Source organism: Tachyglossus aculeatus, chromosome 25, assembly GCF_015852505.1.
Source record: "Tachyglossus aculeatus isolate mTacAcu1 chromosome 25, mTacAcu1.pri, whole genome shotgun sequence".
Classification (NCBI taxonomy): Eukaryota; Metazoa; Chordata; class Mammalia; order Monotremata; family Tachyglossidae; genus Tachyglossus; species Tachyglossus aculeatus.
Window position 1 is genome coordinate 5,531,880 of NC_052090.1, and position 18,861 is coordinate 5,550,740.

The window sequence follows — 18,861 nt, forward strand, 5'->3', positions numbered from 1 at the left end:
GGAGAGGTTGGCGGCGGGATAGATGAGAGTGAGGTACAGTGAGAAGGTTAGTATTATTAGCGTGAAGTTTGCGGGCTGGGGTGTTGTAGGAGAGTAGCGAGGTGAGGTGAAGGGGCAAGATGATTGAGTGGGGTAGATACAATCAAATCTGGCAAAGTCTCTGCTAAAATGGGGGCTCCCAGTCCAAGAGGGAGAGAGAATAGGCATTTGATCCCCATTTTATAGATGAAGAGACCGAAGACCCAGAGGAAGTGAAGGGACTTGCCCAAAGTCACTTAACAATTACCATAATAATAATAACAATAATAATAGTTATTATTATTACTAACAAATACTATCAGCATTATTTTGTGAGGACCAGGCAGCCCAGCCCCGAAGGCCACCCCCTCCCCTCCTTGGATGATAATAGTGGTAATAATAATGATGGTGTTTGTTAAGCATTTGCTGTGTGCCAAGTACTGTTCTGAGTGTGGGGTAGATGCACGGTCATCGGGTTGTCCCGCATGGGGCCCAAGCTCTTCATTCCCATTTTACAGATGAGGGAACTGAAGCTCAGAGAGGTTAAGTGACTTACCCAAGATCACACGGCGAAGTTAAGTTTCCCACTTCTAGACTGTGAGCCCACTGTTGGGTAGGAACCGTCTCTATATGTTGCCAACTTGTACTTCCCAAGCGCTTAGTTCAGTGCTCTGCACACAGTAAGCGCTCAATAAATACGATTGATTGATTGATTATAGTCTGTAGGGGGAGAAGACACGAAATAAGGTATAGATAGAAGAAGAGCATGAAACAATGGATAAGTAAGTGAGTGGATGCTTAGATATTATGGTTGGTGAGAGCGGAAGTCCTAAGCAGGGAACACAAGTGCTGAGATGAATTGGGGAGAAGAGAAATGGATGAGGGAAGGCTTCTGGGAGGAGATGTGATTTCAGAAAGTCTCTGAAGTTGGGCAGAGGTGCAGTCTGGAAGACTTGACGAGAGAGGGAGTCTCAGGAAAGAGGAAGGAGAGGAGCAAGAGGCAGATGTGGGAGAGACAAGAACAAGGCAGAGTGTAGTGAGTCTGGGTGGTTTTGTGGGAGGAAAGAGAGTGAGCGTGGTAACAGGGAGAAGAGGAGAGAGAAAGGTCCAGTAGGGCAGTGTCTTCCTGTGGTGGGAAAGTGGAGGTCTCTGGCAGGGGGGGTCTGGGAGACACTTTATGCCAACATCCTGTTGCGGTTGGGGGTCCCAAGCCCAAGATGGTTCACAGCTGTGGTCTTCCCAGTGTGGGAGTGTGGATTGTCCTCTCCCAAGTGCTTAGTACAGAGCTGTGCATACAGGAAGCTCCCAATGAATACCACTGATGGATTGATTGATGGCCTTGTAGGAAGATCCCAGGCCTGGGTTCTAATCCCAGCCCCCTGGGGCAGGAGCAGGCCGAGGTTCCTTTCAGGTTGCGGAGAGCCTGCTGGCCCGCGAGCAACAAAAACCCGCAGAGGAGGCGGGAGCCACCGTGGGGGCTGCAATGGGGGCTGACCAAGGCTGCTTTGCACTTCCAGGAGCAAAGAGGAGTCCGACAAAAATTTCTTCGAAGGTGTTGGCTATGCCCGCGTCCCGAACCAGCTCGGGAAACAGCACGGCGACTTTGACCAGGTTATTCAAACCACAGTTGACGAAGGATTGCTGTTCTTTGCAGCCAACCAGGTAACGTGGGGTCGGCCCTGCGAGCCCCCGAGCCCACCCAAAGGGTCTGCAGCACACAGGAGCTGTGGACCTTTGGTTTTGGGAACAGAGGCACAAAGTTTCAAGTGGGAGCAGGGTGATAAGGGGAGGGGGCGGCGGTGTCTCCTTCAGTTGCCACGGGGGCCGCAGCTGGTTCCAAACCTAGGCGATAAGTTGTTTTTTTTTTTTAATGGTATTTGTTAAGTGCTTACTATGTACGAAGCACTGTACTAATCAGGTTGAACGCAGTCCTACATAGAGCTCACAGTCTTAATCCTCATTTGTACAGATGAGGTAACTAAGACCCAGAGAAGTTCCGTGACTTACCCGAGGTCACAGAGCAGATGAAGGTTAGGGCCGCGATTCAAACCCAGGTCTTCTGACTCCAGGCTTGGGCTCCATCCACTAGGCCACACTGCTTCTCACGCTGAGGTGCTGATCTGGGACAGGACCGTGTCCAGTGGGATCTCAGGCAGAGGTGATGGTGCTCACTTGAAGAGGAAGGGACCATCGGAGAGGATGATTGATGGGATCCCCTCCCCACCCCCTGCTCCCAGGGAATGGGGTGAATTGAGGATGCTGAGATCCCCCAGCAAAGATGGACCACGGAGCCCAGGGAAAGAGTTGAGGAACCATTTAGAAGTCAAGGAATCATGCCATTTTTTGAGTGTTTACTATGTGCCAAACGCTTTGCTTAGTGCCAAGGTAGTTATATAAAAATCGAATCAGACAAAATCCACGCTCGTGAATTTCAGATAGGAAAAGTGGATATCTGGTCCCCATTTTTCAGTTGAGAACTCTGAAGTTGAGGACGGAAGCGAAAAAACTGAGGGAACAGTTCAGCTAGAGAGGTTTGGTGACTTGCCTCCAGTCACAAGGCCAGTCAGAGGAGTTGCTGGGATTAGAACTCAGGTCCCCTGACCCCAGGCCCGGGCTCTTCCCACCAAGCCCCGAGCGACGTGGCCTTGGCTAGCGACCAGACGGAAGAGTGGCACAGTGGAAGCAGGGGATTTTCTGCAAATGGCTCAGCTAGCCCCATCCCCAGGCCAGAAAGCCTTAGGCCAGCAGGGGCCCAGAGATGCAGACCTGGGGCAGCAGAGCCGGGCTGGCCTGGCTATGAAAGCAGGCTGAGTTTGGGCAGGGTTTCCTGGGAAATTCCCTCTTCGCAGCCAGAGAGGGTTTCCAGGGGCGGCGATAACCCACCCCGGCATTTCACCTTTCTGATCTGAGCTCTCCTCCCCCGCAGAGCTCCTACATCTCTTTGAACGTCGAAAACGGCTATCTGGTGTTGAGGTACAAACTGGATTCAGGACCTCCGAAAGAGGCCAGAAACCGAGAGCCCATAAGCGACGGCGTGGACAAGAGGGTACGCTTGAGGCGTGGAAGTCCCCCCCACGTCCGGGATCTGGGCCCCGGGCGACAGCCGAAGCCGAGCGTCTGCTCCGGCCTGGCGACCGGAGGGTACAGGCTGGCTTGGTGGAACGGAGGCACCGTCGGTGGTATTTATCGAGCGTTTACTGCGTGCAGAGCACCGTACTAAATGCTTGGGCGATTACAAGAAGTCTGCAAGCTAGCTGGGAAGACAGATGTTAAACTAAATTACTGGTTGGGGAAAGCAATCGAATATTAAGGATATTTACATAAGTGCTGTGGCTGTAGGGGGTGAATGCCTGATGGCTTAGGGGGTAAGCACTCAATCGCGTTGGCGATGCAGGAGGGAGGGAAAGTAGGATGAAAAAATTTATCGAAGAAGGCTTCCTGGAGGAGATGTGATTTTCGGAGAGCTTTGAAGGTGAGTGGCGGTCTTTTGGATGTGAATCAGTCCGTCGATGGTATTGATTGAGCGTTTAGTGTATGCAGAGCACTGCAGTAAGCGCTTAGAAGGGTACAGTCCAACAGAGTTGGTAGACACGCTCCCTGCCCCCATCGAGCTTACAGTCTACAGGAGGGGGAGACAGACAGTAATATAAATAAATAAAATGTGGAGGGGCAGGAGATCCAGGCAGGAGGAAGCAAGGGTTGTGAGGAAGGGGGTCAAGGATGAGGGAAGTGAGGGTGAGGCTCATTTGTTCATTCAGTTGGATTTAATGAGGTCAGAGCACTGTACTAAGCTCTTGGAAGAGCACAGTACAACAATAAATGGACACATTCCCTGCCCACAAAGAGCTCACAGTCTAGAGGTCCAGTGACTAGGTTGGTTTTAGAGGATCAAAGTGCGTGAGCTGGATTGTAGCGGGAGAGGGGAGAGGGGAGGTAGTGGGGAGAGAGCTGATTGAGGGCCTTAAAGACACTCTCTGATGCCCCAATGTGAAATACCCTGAAACCCCTCCAACAATAGACCATAAGCTCACTGTGGGCAGGGAATGTAACTACAAGACCTTAGATTGTACTGTCCTAAGCGCTTAGCATAGTTCTCTGCACACAGTAAGTGCTCAATAAATACGATTGATTGACTGATTAAGCGTTGGATTTTATGGCAAGACAAGACCCCGAGGCATCTGTTTGTTGTTGCATTGTACTCTCCCAAATGCTTAGTGCAGTGCAGGGGAGGAGGCCTGAGTGGTGAGGAGAAGGTAAAGGGAAGAGGGTGGTGAGGGGAGGGAGGAGGAGGAAGAAGAGGGAAGAGGAGGAGGCTTGGGAGGTGAGGGGAGGGAGGATGAAGGAGGCAAGAGGAGGAGACCCAGTGATACCTGTTTACTTGTTTTGCTATTCTATTTATTTTGTTAATGATGTGCATTTAGCTTTAATTCTGTTTGTTCTGATGACTTGACACCTGTCCACATGTTTTGTTTTGTTGTCTGTCTCCCCCTCCCAGACTGTGAGCCCGTTGTTGGGTAGGCACCGTCTCTATATGTTGCCGACTTGTACTTCCCAAGCGCTCAGTATAGTGCTCTGCACACAGTAAGCGCTCAATAAATACGGTTGAATGAATGAATGAATGGTTTTGATGTCTGTTTCCCCACCTCTACTGAAAGCCCATTGTAGGCAGGGATTCTCTCTCTTTTTTTGCTGTATTGTACTTTCCAAGTGCTTAGTACAGTGCTGTGTGCACAGTAAGCCCTCAAAAAATACGATTGAATGAATATTTTGCACTTAGTAAGTACTCAGTAAATAGAATTGAATGAATGAATGAACATGTGCTTTCTATCCGAAGGAGGTGAGCACGTGGGTCTCTGGAGTAACCCCCATGGGGCTCATCAACTCCTCTCACCTCGTTTGTTTCAGGTCCGGTTGGTGATTGTAAAAGCCCAGCATCTTATAAGAGTAACGGTGAAGGAATTGTCCATCGAGGTCAAGAACGTCAACTTGGATTTTAGCACATACTACCTAGGAGGGATTCCAATTCTGCTCCGGGAGCGGTGAGTTGGGAGTGGGGTTGTGGCTGCCGTGGCAGTTGTTGATCTCTCCCCTGGGTCCCTCAACGAGGGATCATTCATTCATTCATTCATTCATTCGTATTTATTGAGCGCTTACTGTGTGCAGAGCACTGTACTAAGCGCTTGGGAAGTACAAGTTGGCAACATATAGAAACGGTCGCTACCCAACAGTGGGCTCACAGTCTAGAAGGGGGAGACAGAGAACAAAACAAAACGTATTAACAAAATAAAATAAGTAGAATAAATATGTACAAGTAAAATAGAGTAATAAATACGTACAAACATATACATATACATATATACAGGTGCTGTGGGGAAGGGGAGGAGGTAAGGCAGGGGGAGGAGGGGGAGAAGGGGGATCAGAATCGGGGCCCCTGGCCAATCGATCGCACGGCTCTCTTCCCGAAATCAGGTACAACATTTCCACCCCTGCCTTCCGGGGCTGTATGAAAACCCTGAAAAACAACGGCAAGATCATCAATTTGAATGACACCGTCGGGGTCACCAAGAAGTGCTCAGAAGACTGGCAGGTGATTTGCCGAGATGTTTGTTCTGCCATTCCCTAAACCCCCTCCCGCAAGCCCAGACGCTGCCCCCAAGCCCACCCGCCGCCCCTGGCCTTGGATTTCTCCATCTCGGCCCCTCTCTGAACTTGCCTGTCAACTCGAGGTGTCAAATTTGAACCCCAGGCGAGCGGGAGTCACGTGGGCGATGAGCCGGAGGAGGTGATGCTAATGGAAACGGCCGTCGTCTGTCGGGTGGGCGGGAAGCGTTGAGCCACATGCCCCTACGGGGCCCAGGCCGTTGGATGCCTTTCTGGGACAACTGGGTGAGGGGCTTCCCCCAAGGGCGGTCACCGAGGGTCATCGAAGCCCAGGTGGACACGGGGAACCCTGGCGGGGTGGCCCAGGGCACCGGCGAGCACTCCGATTTTGTTCCAGCTGGTGCGCTCAGCCTTCTTCAGACGAGGGAACCTGAAAGTGAGCTCCTCCGGATTCCCGTTCCCCAACAACTTCCAGACCTCGTTTGGCTTCCACACTGTGCACCCCGAGGGCCTGCTGCTCAGCCACCAGGCCAGGGTAGGTACCTCCCTGAGGGCCCATGCCCTGTACTCTTTAGACGCTTGATAACCACCCCACCCTCAACCCCACGGCACTTACGTCCATAGCTGTAATTGATTTATTGATATTAACTTCCCTGTCCCCCTCTAGATCATGGGCTTGATCAACCAATCGTATTTATTGAGCGCTTACTGTGTGCAGAGCACTGTACTAAGCGCTTGCACTGTACTAAGTGCTTGATCAATCAATCAATCATATTTATTGAGCGCTTACTGTGTGCAGAGCCCTGTACTAAGCACTTAATGTGGGCAGGGACTGCATCTACCAACTCTATTGGATTGAATACTGATGGGTTTTGTTAAGCACTTCCTACGTGTCAAGCACTGTTCTAAACCCCGGGGTAGATACGAGCAAATCAGGTTGGACACAGTCCCTGTCCCACATGGGGCTCACAGTCTTAATCCCCATTTTACAGATGAGGGAACTGAGGCCCAGAGAAGGGAAGTGACTGGCCCAAGGCCACGCAGAAGGCAAGTGATGGAACTGGGATTAGAACCAGGACCGGGCTCTATCTATTAGGCCATATGGTACGAAAGAGTAGGTTGACGCGATCCCTGCCCACAAAGAGCTTCCTGTCTAGCAGGGGAGCCTGGGACTAAAATAAATTACAGGGAGTAGAAGCAACAAAGTGGTAAATTCTGGACATAAGTGATGTGGGTGGTGTGGAGGTGGTGGTTAGGAGGTAGGGACTCAAAAGGTTTATTACTCAGTCCAATATTTCAGGTCTCAGAGCAATCGGTTGAGGTTTTCTTTCACCCATCTCCCAGGGTCCGTACCACCAGGTATGGGAGTTCAGCCTTTTCTCAAATTTGCGGAACTCTGCCATTTTTCCCACCATTTATTTGGGCTTTCGTCACGGTGCCTAGCTCGACTGGGTCGTCCCAGAAGTCTTTCAGCTCTTTCTGGGCACAGACAATGAAAAACAAAGACTGAAGCGGTGTGGCCTAGTGGCTAGAGCCCGGGCCTAGGTGTCAGAAGGACCTGGGTTCTAATCCCAGCTCTGCCACTTATCTGCTGTGTGGAGAATAATAATGATGGCATTTATTAAGCGCTTACTATGTGTAAAGCACTGTTCTAAGCGCCGGAAGCAACGTGGCTCAGTGGAAAGAGCCCGGGCTTTGGAATCAGAGGTCATGGGTTCAAATTCCGACTCTGCCAACTGTCAGCTGTGTGACTTTGGGCAAGTCACTTCACTTCTCTGGGCCTCAGTTACCTCATCTGTAAAATGGAGGTTAAGACTGTGAGCCCCCCGTGGGACAACCTGATCACCTTGTGACCTCCCCAGCGCTTAGAACAGTGCTTTGCACATAGTAAGCACTTAACAAATACCATTATTATTATTAAGTCACTTCTCTGGGCCTCAGTTCCCTCCTTTATAAAATGGGGAGTAAGACTGTGAGCCCCATGTGGGACAGGGATTGTGTCCAGCCTTTTTGCCTTGTATCTACCCCAGTGCTCAGAACAGTGTTTGACACATAGGAAACACTTAACAAATACCTAACAAAAAGCGGGGTGGGAAAGGCGGGGAAATGGCACAAACCAAGCACCCTGACTGTAAATAGAGGCCATGACTTTCCTCCTTGAGATAACCGACAACACCGGCGTCCGGCATGGTGGAAACCCATAACACCCGTATTTTTAAATCCCAGCTAACAGTGCTTGTATCCGGGGTGGGGTTTCATCCAGGAAAATAGGTTGCTAGTCTACCTGGATCACGGCCACGTCAAACTGACCACAAAGGACTCAACGACTCCACTGGTATCATCCAGGAAATACGCGGATGGTTTACTTCATTACGTGTCTGTGATAAAAGATGACAGTGGGTGAGTCTGGGGTTCATTCATTCATTCCATCGTATTTATCTCAATAAATCTATATATAAATAAATAAATTTATCTCGCCTACTGTGTGCAGAGCACTGTACTAAGCGCTTGGGAAGGACAAGTTGGCAGCATGTAGAGACGGTCCCTACCCGTGTGTCGGGGATGAGAAGCAGCGTGGCTTAGCGGATAGAGCACGGGTCTGAGAGTCAATAGGTCGTGGGTTCTAATCCTGAGTCCACCGGGACCTAGGGCAAGTCACTTTACTTCTCTGTGCCTCAGTGACCTCATCTGTAAAATGGGGATTGAGACTGTGAGCCCTTCGTGGGACAGGACCATAAGAGAAGCAGCGTGGCTCAGTGGAAAGAGCCCGGGCTTTGGAGTCAGAGGTCATGGGTTCAAATCCCGGCTCCGCCAATTGCCAGCTGTGTGACTTTGGGCAAGTCGCTTAACTTCTCTGGGCCTCAGTTACCTCATCTGTAAAATGGGGATTAAGACGGTGAGCCCCACGTGGGACAACCTGATCACCTTGTAACCTCCCCAGTGCTTAGAACAGTGCTGTGCACATAGTAAGCACTTAATAAATGCCATCATTACAATTATTATTATTATTACAGGGACCGGGTCCAACCTGATTTGCTTGTATCCACCCCAGTGATTAGTACAGTGCCTGGCACATAATAAACACTTAACAAATACCACAATTATTATTATTATTACCACTAGTTCACATCTGTTTGAGCATCAGAAGTAGGGCATCGCTACTTGCCTGGGAGGGTCTGGAGTCCTGCTTGGTGAGATGGGGGGGGCATAAACTTCCCATTTGATTTTGGGCTGCGCGAAGGAGTAGAAAGAGCCCCAAACTGGGAGTCAGGAGCCTGGATTCTCATCCCAGCCTTGCCTCTTACCTACTGTGTGAAACTGCACTCCTTATCTTCCCACCCAAACCCTGTCCTCCTGCTGTCTTGTCCCTCACTGTAGGCAAAACCACTATCCTGCCTATCTCACAAGCCCATAATCTTGCCATCGTCCTTGACTAATCCCTCTCATTCCCCCCACGTATTCAACCTGTCACCAAATCCTGTCAGTTCAGGGGAATGGACGCCCACCGCCCCTGCCCACCCCGGAAACACGTTTTGCTGCAGAGTCCGGGGCCATGGGTGGCTCCACCTCCCGCCTTTAGGCCCGACTGATGAGCCCTGCTTCCCACCCAACCACTCTGTGTGCTTGCCAGCACGATTTTGTGGGAGGGGAAACTGAGGTCCAGAGCGGGGTTTAATGCCACAATTCTTCACTGGACGGGTGTAATGCACCCCCAGTAAGAACTGGGCAGACCCCAAATATCAGAGGGCTCCATTCTGGGCCTTTAAAGGTTAAATCATCTTCACCTCTGTTCCTCCTCTCCCCGGTCTCTCTGTTTATTTTACTTGTACATATGTACTATTCTATTTATTTTATTTTGTTAATATGTTTTGTTTTGTTGTCTGTCTCCCCCTTCTAGACTGTGAGCCCGCTGTTGGGCAGGGACCGTCTCTAGATGTTGCCAACTTGGACTTCCCAAGCGATTAGTACAGTGCTCTGCACATAGTAAGCACTCAATAAATACGATTGATGATGATGATGATGATGATGATGATTGATTGATTGATTTACTATTCTATTTATTTTATTTTGTTAATATGTTTTGTTTTGTTGTCTGTCTCCCCCTTCTAGACTGTGAGCCCGCTGTTGGGCAGGGACAGTCTCTAGATGTTGCCAACTTGGACTTCCCAAGCGCTTAGTCCAGTGCTCTGCACACAGTAAGCGCTCAATAAATACGATTGATTGATGGATTGATTGATTTACTATTCTATTTATTTTATTTTGTTAATATGTTTTGTTTTGTTGTCTGTCTCCCCCTTCTGGACTGTGAGCCCGCTGTTGGGCAGGGACCGTCTCTAGATGTTGCCAACTTGTACTTCCCAAGCGCTTAGTCCAGTGCTCTGCACACAGTAAGCGCTCAATAAATATGATTGAATGAATGAATGAATGAATGAATTGCTAAAATCCCCCCTTTCCTCTCCAACAAAACCTCTACCACGTTAATCCGAGCACTTCTTCTCCTCACTGGCCTCCCTGCCTCCTGTCTCTCCCCACTCCCGTCCCTATCTCATCCTGCTGGCATGGATCAGGACTCCCCCACTCCCAGCCCCACAGCACTTACGTCCATATCTGTAATTTATTAATATTAACGTCTGCCTCCCCCTCCAGACTGTAAGCTCCCTGTGGGCCGGGAATGAGTCTGTTACACTGTTAGATTGAACTCTCCCAAGCGCTTAGTATGGTGTTCCGCACACAGTTAGTGCTCAATGAATTGGATGGATGGATGGATGGATTGATGGCCTGATTGGTTGCCCACAGCCTGAAGCTTCTGATTGATGAACGGGACGAGTCATTCCACGAAGAGACTTCCATCTCCTCTCCGAGCACCAAGCAGTCCATCTTAATTGGGGGATCTGATTTTGAGGGGTGCATTACCAACGTGTTCATCGAGAGGTGAGTGGCTCCGGATTTGGGGCGGACACCGGGGAGGGAGGAGGAGGAGGAACTCTGTTGCTATACGGTCCACGTTGACATAACCACTGCGAGTGGATGAAGGCCACACGACCGCCATCTATTCCGGTGGGGCCCCATTGGGTGACCCGCTTTCAGACACCTCCACCTGTCAGAGAAGTATGTACCGTCACCAAGCTGACGATCCATGGGGTTTTTGCAGGTGTAGTGGTAGTAATATATACCTGTAATAATAATAATAATAATGATGGCATTTATTAAGCGCTTACTATGTGCAAAGCACTGTTCTAAGCGCTGGGGAGGTTACAAGGTGATCAGGTTGTCCCACGGGGGGCTCACAGTCTTAATCCCCATTTTACAGATGAGGTAACTTAGGCCCAGAGAAGTTAAGTGACTTGCCAAAGTCACACAGCTGACGGCGGAGCCGGGATTTGATCCCATGACCTCTGACTCCAAAGCCCGTGCTCTTTTCCATTGAGCCACGCTGCTTCTATATACACCTTCTACATATATACCTACCTTCTACTTTTATACCTGTATATATGTATATATGTTTGTATGTATTTATTACTCTATTTTATTTGTACATATTTATTCTATTTTGTTAATATGTTTTGTCTTGTTGTCTGTCTCCCCCTACTAGACTGTGAGCCCGCTGTCGGGTAGGGACCGTCTCTAGATGTTGCCAACTTGTACTTCCCAAGCGCTTAGTGCTTAGAGAAGCAGCGTGGTTCAGTGGGAAAGAGCCCGGGCTTTGGAGTCAGAGGTCATGGGTTCAAATACCGGCTCCGCCACTTGTCAGCTGGATGACTTTGGGCAAGTCACTTAACTTCGCTGTGCCTCAGTTCCCTCATCTGTAAAATGGGGATGAAGACTGTGAGCCCCACATGGGACAACCCCATCACCTTGTATCCCCCCAGTGCTCAGAACAGTGCTTTGCACATAGTAAGTGCTTAATAAATGCCATTATTATTATTATTATTATTATTATTAGTCCAGTGCTCTGCACACAGTAAGCGCTCAATAAATGCGATTGAATGAATGAATGAATGAATAATAGTGATAGTAGTAATAGTAGTAATGGTAGTAGTAGTACTAGTAATAGTAAGAATAATAATGATAGTAATAATGATGGTATTTGTTAAGCGCTTACTATGTGCTGACACATTTGAAGCACTGGGGGAGATACAAGGTAATCACGTTGTCCCACAGGTGGGCTCACAGTTTTAATCCCCATTTAACAGATGAGGTAACTGAGGCACAAAAAGTTAAGTGCCTTGCCCAAGGTCACACAGCAGATGAGTGGCGGAGCTGGGATTAGAGCCCAGGTCCTCTGACTCCAAAGCCCGTGCTCTTTCCACTAAGCCACGCTGCTTCCCCATAATACCTTGTATCTAACCCAGCGCTTAGAACAGTGCTTAACACATAATAAGCGCTTAACAAATACCATCGTTATTATTATTACTATTATAATAATGATCCTGGTATTTGTTAAGAACTTACCAGGGATTGAGTAGCAGCGAATGAGACTGTGAGCCCCACATGGGAAAGGGACTGTGTCCAACCTGATTTGCTTGTTTCCACCCCAGCACTTAGTACAGTGCCTGGCACATAGTAAGTGCTTAACAAATACCAACCATTATTATTATTATTATCATCATCATTAGTAGAAATAGCAGTAGTAATAGTAATAATAGCAGCAGTAATAATAGCAGTACTACTAGTAATACTAATAGTAATAATAATAATAATGATGGCATTTATTAAGTACTTACTATGTGCAAAGCACTGTTCTAAGCGCTGGGGAGGTTACAAGGTGATCCGGTTTTCCCACGGGGGGCTTACAGTCTTCATCCCCATTTTACAGATGAGGGAACTGAGGCCCAGAGAATAATAATAATAATAATAATGATAGCATTTATTAAGTGCTTACTATGTGCAAAGCACTGTTCTAAGTGCTGGGGAGGTTACAAGGCGATCAGGTTGTCCCACGGGGGGCTCACAGTCTTCATCCCCATTTTACAGATGAGGTAACTGAGGCCCAGAGAAGTGAAGTGACTTGCCCAAAGTCACACAGCTGACAATTGGCGGAGCCAGGATTTGAACCCATGACGTCTGACTCCAAAGCCCAGGCTCTTTTCCACTGAGCCACACTGCTTCTCTAGTAGTAATAATAGTAATAGTAGCAGTAGTACTAATAGTAATATCAGTAATAGTAGCAGTAGTACTAATATTAATAGTAATAATAGTGATATTAGCAGTAGTATTAATAGTAGTGGTACTAATAGTAGTAGTAGTAGTAGTAGTGGTGGTGGTAGTAGTAGAAGCCTACTATGAAGAGAGCCCTGGGCTAAACACTGGGGAAAGAGTAAACAGGTGAGAATTAGGGAGGGTCCCTGGTCTACAAGGGGTTCATACCCTAAGATTGATTGATTGATTGATTGATACCCTAAGAATAAATTGAGGAGGAGGGGAGGAATTGGGGAGTGGTGACATATATATGAAAGGAATCGTGAAACTGTAACTTGAATTAATTAATTAAATTAATTTCTCTTTAAAATCAGTCAGTAATATATAGTGAGCAGCATCTTTGTGCAAAGCAGTGTACTAAGCATCTGGGAGAGTACAGAAGATGTGACACGATCCCTGCCCTCTAGGAACTTACAGTGTAGCTGAGCGGGGAAACTGGAGTTTTGGGGGTCAGTCCTGGACTCTCTTAGAGGCAGCTGCCTTCAGGTTCGCCCCACGGATTTGGCCGGGAGCAGGCACGTCACCCTGCCACCTCAGGGGCCTGAGATTTTCCACACCTTTGTGCAGGAAAAATTCACTTAGTAGCAGGAGTAGCAATAGAAGTAGTACTAGAAATAGTGGTGGTAAGAGTAGCACTTACTGAGCTCCCACTTGGTGCAGTAAATTGTACGAGACACTGCGGAAGTACAGAATAACCAAATGACACGGTCCCTGCCTGCGAGGAGCTTCCACTCTAATGTGAGAGTTCAGTATAAAAATATTTAGAGGATCAAATAAATAAATTGATCGTGTGAGCACATAAAGCATGGCGTAGTAGCTATAGCACGGGCCTCCGTGCTCACTCTCATCCTGCCTCCGCCATTTGTCTGCTTTGTGGCCTCGGGCAAGTCACTTGGCTTTTCTGGGCCTCAGTGACCTCATCTATAAAATGGAGATTGAAACTGTGAGCCCCACGTGGGACAGCGACTGTGTCCAACCCGATTTGCTTGTATCCACCCCAGCACTTAGTACTGAGCCCGGTACATGGTAAGCCCTTAACAAATACCACAGTGACTATTATTAATAATAATAATGGCATCTGTTAAGCATTTACTATGTGCAAAGAACTGTTCTAAGTGCCTGGGGGTGGGGGGGCATACAAGGTGATCAGGTTGTCCCACACGCGGCTCACAGTCTTCATCCCCATTTTACAGGTGAGGTAACTGAGGCTCAGAGAAGTTAAGTGACTTGCCCAAGGTTACACAGCAGACATGTGGCAGAGCTGGGATTAGAACCCATGACCTCTGACTCCCAAGCCTAGGTCCTTTCCACTGAGCCACGATACTTCTCTACTATTAAATATATATATGTGCATATATATGTATATATGTGCATATATATGTATATATGTACACATATATGTATATATGTGCATATATATGTATATGTGTGAATATATATGTATATATGTATTTATGTGCATATATATGTATATATACTGAATTATGTATATAGTATATATATTCAATATATATATACTGAATTGTTTACACCCTCTTCAGTGTGTGTCCATGTATATGTATATATATACATAGATATGCATATATATGTATACATGTATATACATATACATGCACACGCACTGAAGAGGGTGTAAATAATTCAGTATATATGAATTCATACATATATGTGCATATATATGTATTTATGTGCTTATATATGTATATATGTATTTATGTGCATATATATGTATATATACTAAATTACATATATATAGTATATATATATATTGTATATATATTCAGTATATGTATATACTGAATTATTTACACCCTCTTCAGTGCGTGTGCATGTATATACATATACATATACATGCACACGCACTGAAGAGGGTGGTATACATGCACACGCACTGAAGAGGGTGTAAATAATTCCGTAAGTACTAGACCGCCCCAGGTCAGTTCCCCATGTGCTCCGTCCAATCTGCCCTGTCCTCCGAACGCCACCCCCATGGCCCTGCCTGGCCGGAGCGGTGAGTCGGGGAGAACTGCCCCCCAAATCTCTTAGAGCAGGTGGCCGTCAGCGAGTTTGGCGAGTGAACCAGATCGGTGGTTTCCTCCCGGAGCGTCCGGCCACCTCTGGACGTTTCCCCGGTGTCTTTGTCTTTCCAGACTGTCTCAGAGCCCGGAAGTGCAGAACCTCATTAATCACACTGGGAGGTCCGACGTGTCCCTGGGGGGCTGCCGGATGAACACGCCGCCTCTCCCGCTGCTGCTAGAAGGGCCCCTGAGGCGGAACAACCCCATGGCCTCCAGCATCCAGTGGGTAGGTACCCCGGTCGAATGCCCGGGGAGATCTGACCCAGCCCTGGTGCCGCCCCTGCTCTGCGAGGGCCTGCGAGCAGAGGGTGGGGTGGTCCTGGCTAGTCCACCCTGGCCACCGTGAAAAGCAGCATGGCGCAGTGGATAGAGCACGGGCCCGGGAGTTAAAAGTCATGGGGTTCTAGTCCCGGCTCCGCCGCTTGTCTGCCCTGTAACTTTGGGAAGTCACTTCACTTCTCTGGGCCTCAGTGACCTCATCTGTGAAATGGGGATTGAGAGCACGAGCCCCACGTGGGACAGCTAGCTCTCTTCCTCCCTTCAAGGCCCTACTGAGAGCTCACCTCCTCCAGGAGGCCTTCCCAGACTGAGCCCCTTCCTTCCTCTCCCCCTCGTCCCCCTCTCCATCCCCCGCATCTTACCTCCTTCCCTTCCCCACAGCACCTGTATATATGTATATATGTTTGTACATATTTATTACTCTATTTATTTTACTTGTACATATCTATTCCATTTATTTTATTTTGTTAGTATGTTTGGTTTTGTTCTCTGTCTCCCCCATTTAGACTGTGAGCCCACTGTTGGGTAGGGACTGTCTCTATATGTTGCCAACTTGTACTTCCCAAGCACTTAGTACAGTGCTCTGCACACAGTAAGCTCTCAATAAATATGATTGATTGATTAATTGATTGACAGGGACTGTGTCCAACCCCATTTGCTTGTGTCCACCCCAGCGCTTAGTACATAGAGTGCCTGGCACATAGCGTTTAACAGTTATTATTATTACCCGTGCCTCTCCAACCCTCCAGGGCTCTGGCTCATTCATTCATTCATTCAATCGAATTTATTGAGCGCTTACTGTGTGCAGAGCACTGTACTAAGCGCTTGGGAAGTACAAGTCGGCAACATATAGAGACGGTCCCCACCCAACAACGGGCTCACAGTCTTGAAGGGGGAGACAGACAACAAACAAAACATGTGGACAGGTGTCAAGTCGTCAGAACAAATAGAATTAAAGCTAAATGCACATCGTTAACAAAATGAATAGAATAGTAAATATGTACAAATAAAACAATTAGAGTAATAAGTCTGTACAAACATATAGACCAGTGCTGTGGGGAGGGGAAGGAAGTCACTTCACTTCTCTGGGCCTCAGTGACTTCATCTGTGAAATGGGGATTGAGAGCGCGAGCCCCATGTGGGACAGGAACTGTGTCCAACTCCATTTGCTTGTATCCACCCCAGGGCTTAGTACATAATAATAATAATAATAATAATAATAATAATAATAATGGCATTTATTAAGTGCTTACTATGTGCAAAGCACTGTTCTAAGCACTGGGGAGGTTACAGGGTGATCAGATTGTCCCATGGGGGTAATCTAGTACATAGAGGGCCAGTCTTCTAGACTGTGAGCTCACTGTTGGGTAGGGACCCTCTCTATATGTTGCAAACTTGTACTTCCCAAGCGCTTTACTAAGTGCTCTGCACACAGTAAGTGCTCAATAAATACGATTGAATGAATGAATGGCACATAGCGCTTACCAATTAATGTAACTATTATTATTACCAGTGCCTCTCCAACCCTCCAGGGCTCTGGCTCATCTGTCCTGACCCCCCTACCTCCCACTTCCTCGGAGACCCCCAGCCCCTCCCTAGTCCTGTACTGGCCCCTTCGGCGGAGGTGATGCAGCCATGCCTTCCTCCACTCAAAGAAAATGTCTTTTGCTTTAGAGTTAAAAGAAAATAATAATCTCCACAGCAGTTGATCAATCTAGACTGTGAGCCCGCTGTTGGGTAGGGACCGTCTCTATATGTTGCCAACTTGTACTTCCCAAGTGCTTAGTACAGTGCTCTGCACACAGTAAGCGCTCAGTAAATATGATTGAATGAATGAATGAATGAATCAATGGCATTTATTGACTGCTCACTGAGTGCAGAGCACTGTACTAAGTGCTTGTGAGAGCACAAAAGGGTTGCAAGCCCCTTACCTTTGAGGAGCTTACAATCTAGTGGGGGAGATGGACTCTGAAATAAATTAGAAGATAAATTAGAAGAACAGCAGTGTTAACATTCCCTTTCCCCAGTAGCTCTCCTGGGAGAGCAGGGAGGTGGGCTGTCCTAATAATAATAACAATAATAATAATAATGTTGGTATTTGTTAAGTGCTTATTATGTGCCAAGCACTGCTGTAAGTTCTGGGGAGGTTACAAGGTGATCAGGTTGTCCCACTGGGGGCTCGCACGATTTTAACCTCCATTTTCCAGATGAGGTCACTGAGGCCCAGAGAAGTGAAGTGACTTGCCCAAAGTCACACAGCTGACAGTTGGCGGAGCCAGGATTTGAACCCATGACCTCTGACTCCAAAGCCCGGGCTCTTTCCACTGAGCCACGCTGCTTCTCTAATGATAAATGGTGGTGTTTATTAAGCGCCTACTGTGTGTTAAGCACTGGGGTAGAGGCAAGATCATCAGATCAGTCACAGACCCCACCCCACACTGGGTTCAGCATCTAAGAGGGAGGGAGAATGGGGATCTTGTCCCCGTTTTACAGATGAGGAGACTGAGGCAGAGAAGCTAAATGACAAACCCAGGGTCACACAGCAGGGAAAGGTTTAACCAGAACCCGCGGCTCATAACTCCCGGGCTCTTTCCCCTCGGTCACACAAGGGCACAAAAGGATGGGATTAAGGTCAGTCAGACTGGGGGTTCCTTGAACAGCAGCAACAAGGAAAGGGTTCCTGGATCCCTCTGGCTGGGCACCAGCTGGGTGGCACCGGGGATGGAAGAGCCTGGCTTGGGAGGCCGAGAGCCCGTCTCCATGTGGCTGGGCTGCTGTGGGCCGGCTGCTGACCTCTCTGAGTCCAGTGCTCTGCACACAGTAAGCGCTCAATAAATACGATTGAATGAATGAATCTGAGCCCCCATCTCCCCGGGAAGAATGAAAGCAAGAGGGATGACATTAGAACTGCCCAGCGGTGACATCCCATGGTGCCCAAGTCTGACCGGTTTTCCTGTGCCTCTTGTGCAGCTCCAGGGAGACATGCCCACCGACACCCTGATGGAGACCCGTGGGCGGCCCCACCCCTACAGCTGCCTCCAGCCCACCCGGCCTCAGGAAGAACGTGGGGCCTGGCGGTTTGGAGCAAGTCCTGCCAGCCATTTGTGGTTCAGCCTCCTTCCCGCAGGACAGAAAGACAGGTACCCGGACACTTTTCCGCCTCATCCAAACACAGGACCCCAGGGGACGCGGTGTGGGGCCGGGGAGATCCCCTTCCCAACTTCCCTGGCAGGGCCGGGGCAGAAGGGGGAGAGTCCGGAATTCCGCCAGGGTGTTCAGTGTCTGGGGCTATCGGCGGGATGAAAGGCCAGGGTGGGATGGAAGGGTTCGGAGGTATTTTAATGAGCGTGAATTTTGGTGGGGGGCAGCTGTGTGTGTATGATTGGAGGTGGTCAGGGCCTCAGGAGGAAAGGGAAAGCAGAGCTGATGGAAGAGACCCCGGTCCGTGGAGCACCCGGGAGGGCTCCTTGGGGGACAGGGAATGGGACGTTCATCCCCTATATATGTTATATGTTGCCAATTTGTACTTCCCAAGCTCTTAGTACAGTGCTCTGCACATAGTAAGCACTCAATAAATACGATTGATGATGATGATGATGATCCCCTAGTGGAATTGGCATCACGCTGCCCGTCTTGCCCACGCCGGATGCAGGCGAAGTGGGGAAGGGCTTCCTCACAGTGAGGG

The 18,861-nt window shown here is 48.5% G+C and overlaps 1 protein-coding gene across 1 annotated transcript in view; it reads left to right on the forward strand.

The window, feature by feature from the left end:
* The window catches only part of LAMA3 (laminin subunit alpha 3), a 203,758-nt gene that overhangs the window by 172,440 nt on the left and 12,457 nt on the right, over positions 1–18,861 (forward strand). Inside the window, exons 62-70 of the mRNA XM_038766444.1 lie at positions 1,536–1,680; positions 2,945–3,064; positions 4,924–5,057; positions 5,488–5,605; positions 6,017–6,154; positions 7,883–8,019; positions 10,417–10,551; positions 14,970–15,123; positions 18,147–18,316. Of these exons, the coding sequence (XP_038622372.1) occupies positions 1,536–1,680; positions 2,945–3,064; positions 4,924–5,057; positions 5,488–5,605; positions 6,017–6,154; positions 7,883–8,019; positions 10,417–10,551; positions 14,970–15,123; positions 18,147–18,316 (1,251 nt within the window). The remainder of the gene's footprint in view (positions 1–1,535; positions 1,681–2,944; positions 3,065–4,923; positions 5,058–5,487; positions 5,606–6,016; positions 6,155–7,882; positions 8,020–10,416; positions 10,552–14,969; positions 15,124–18,146; positions 18,317–18,861) is intronic.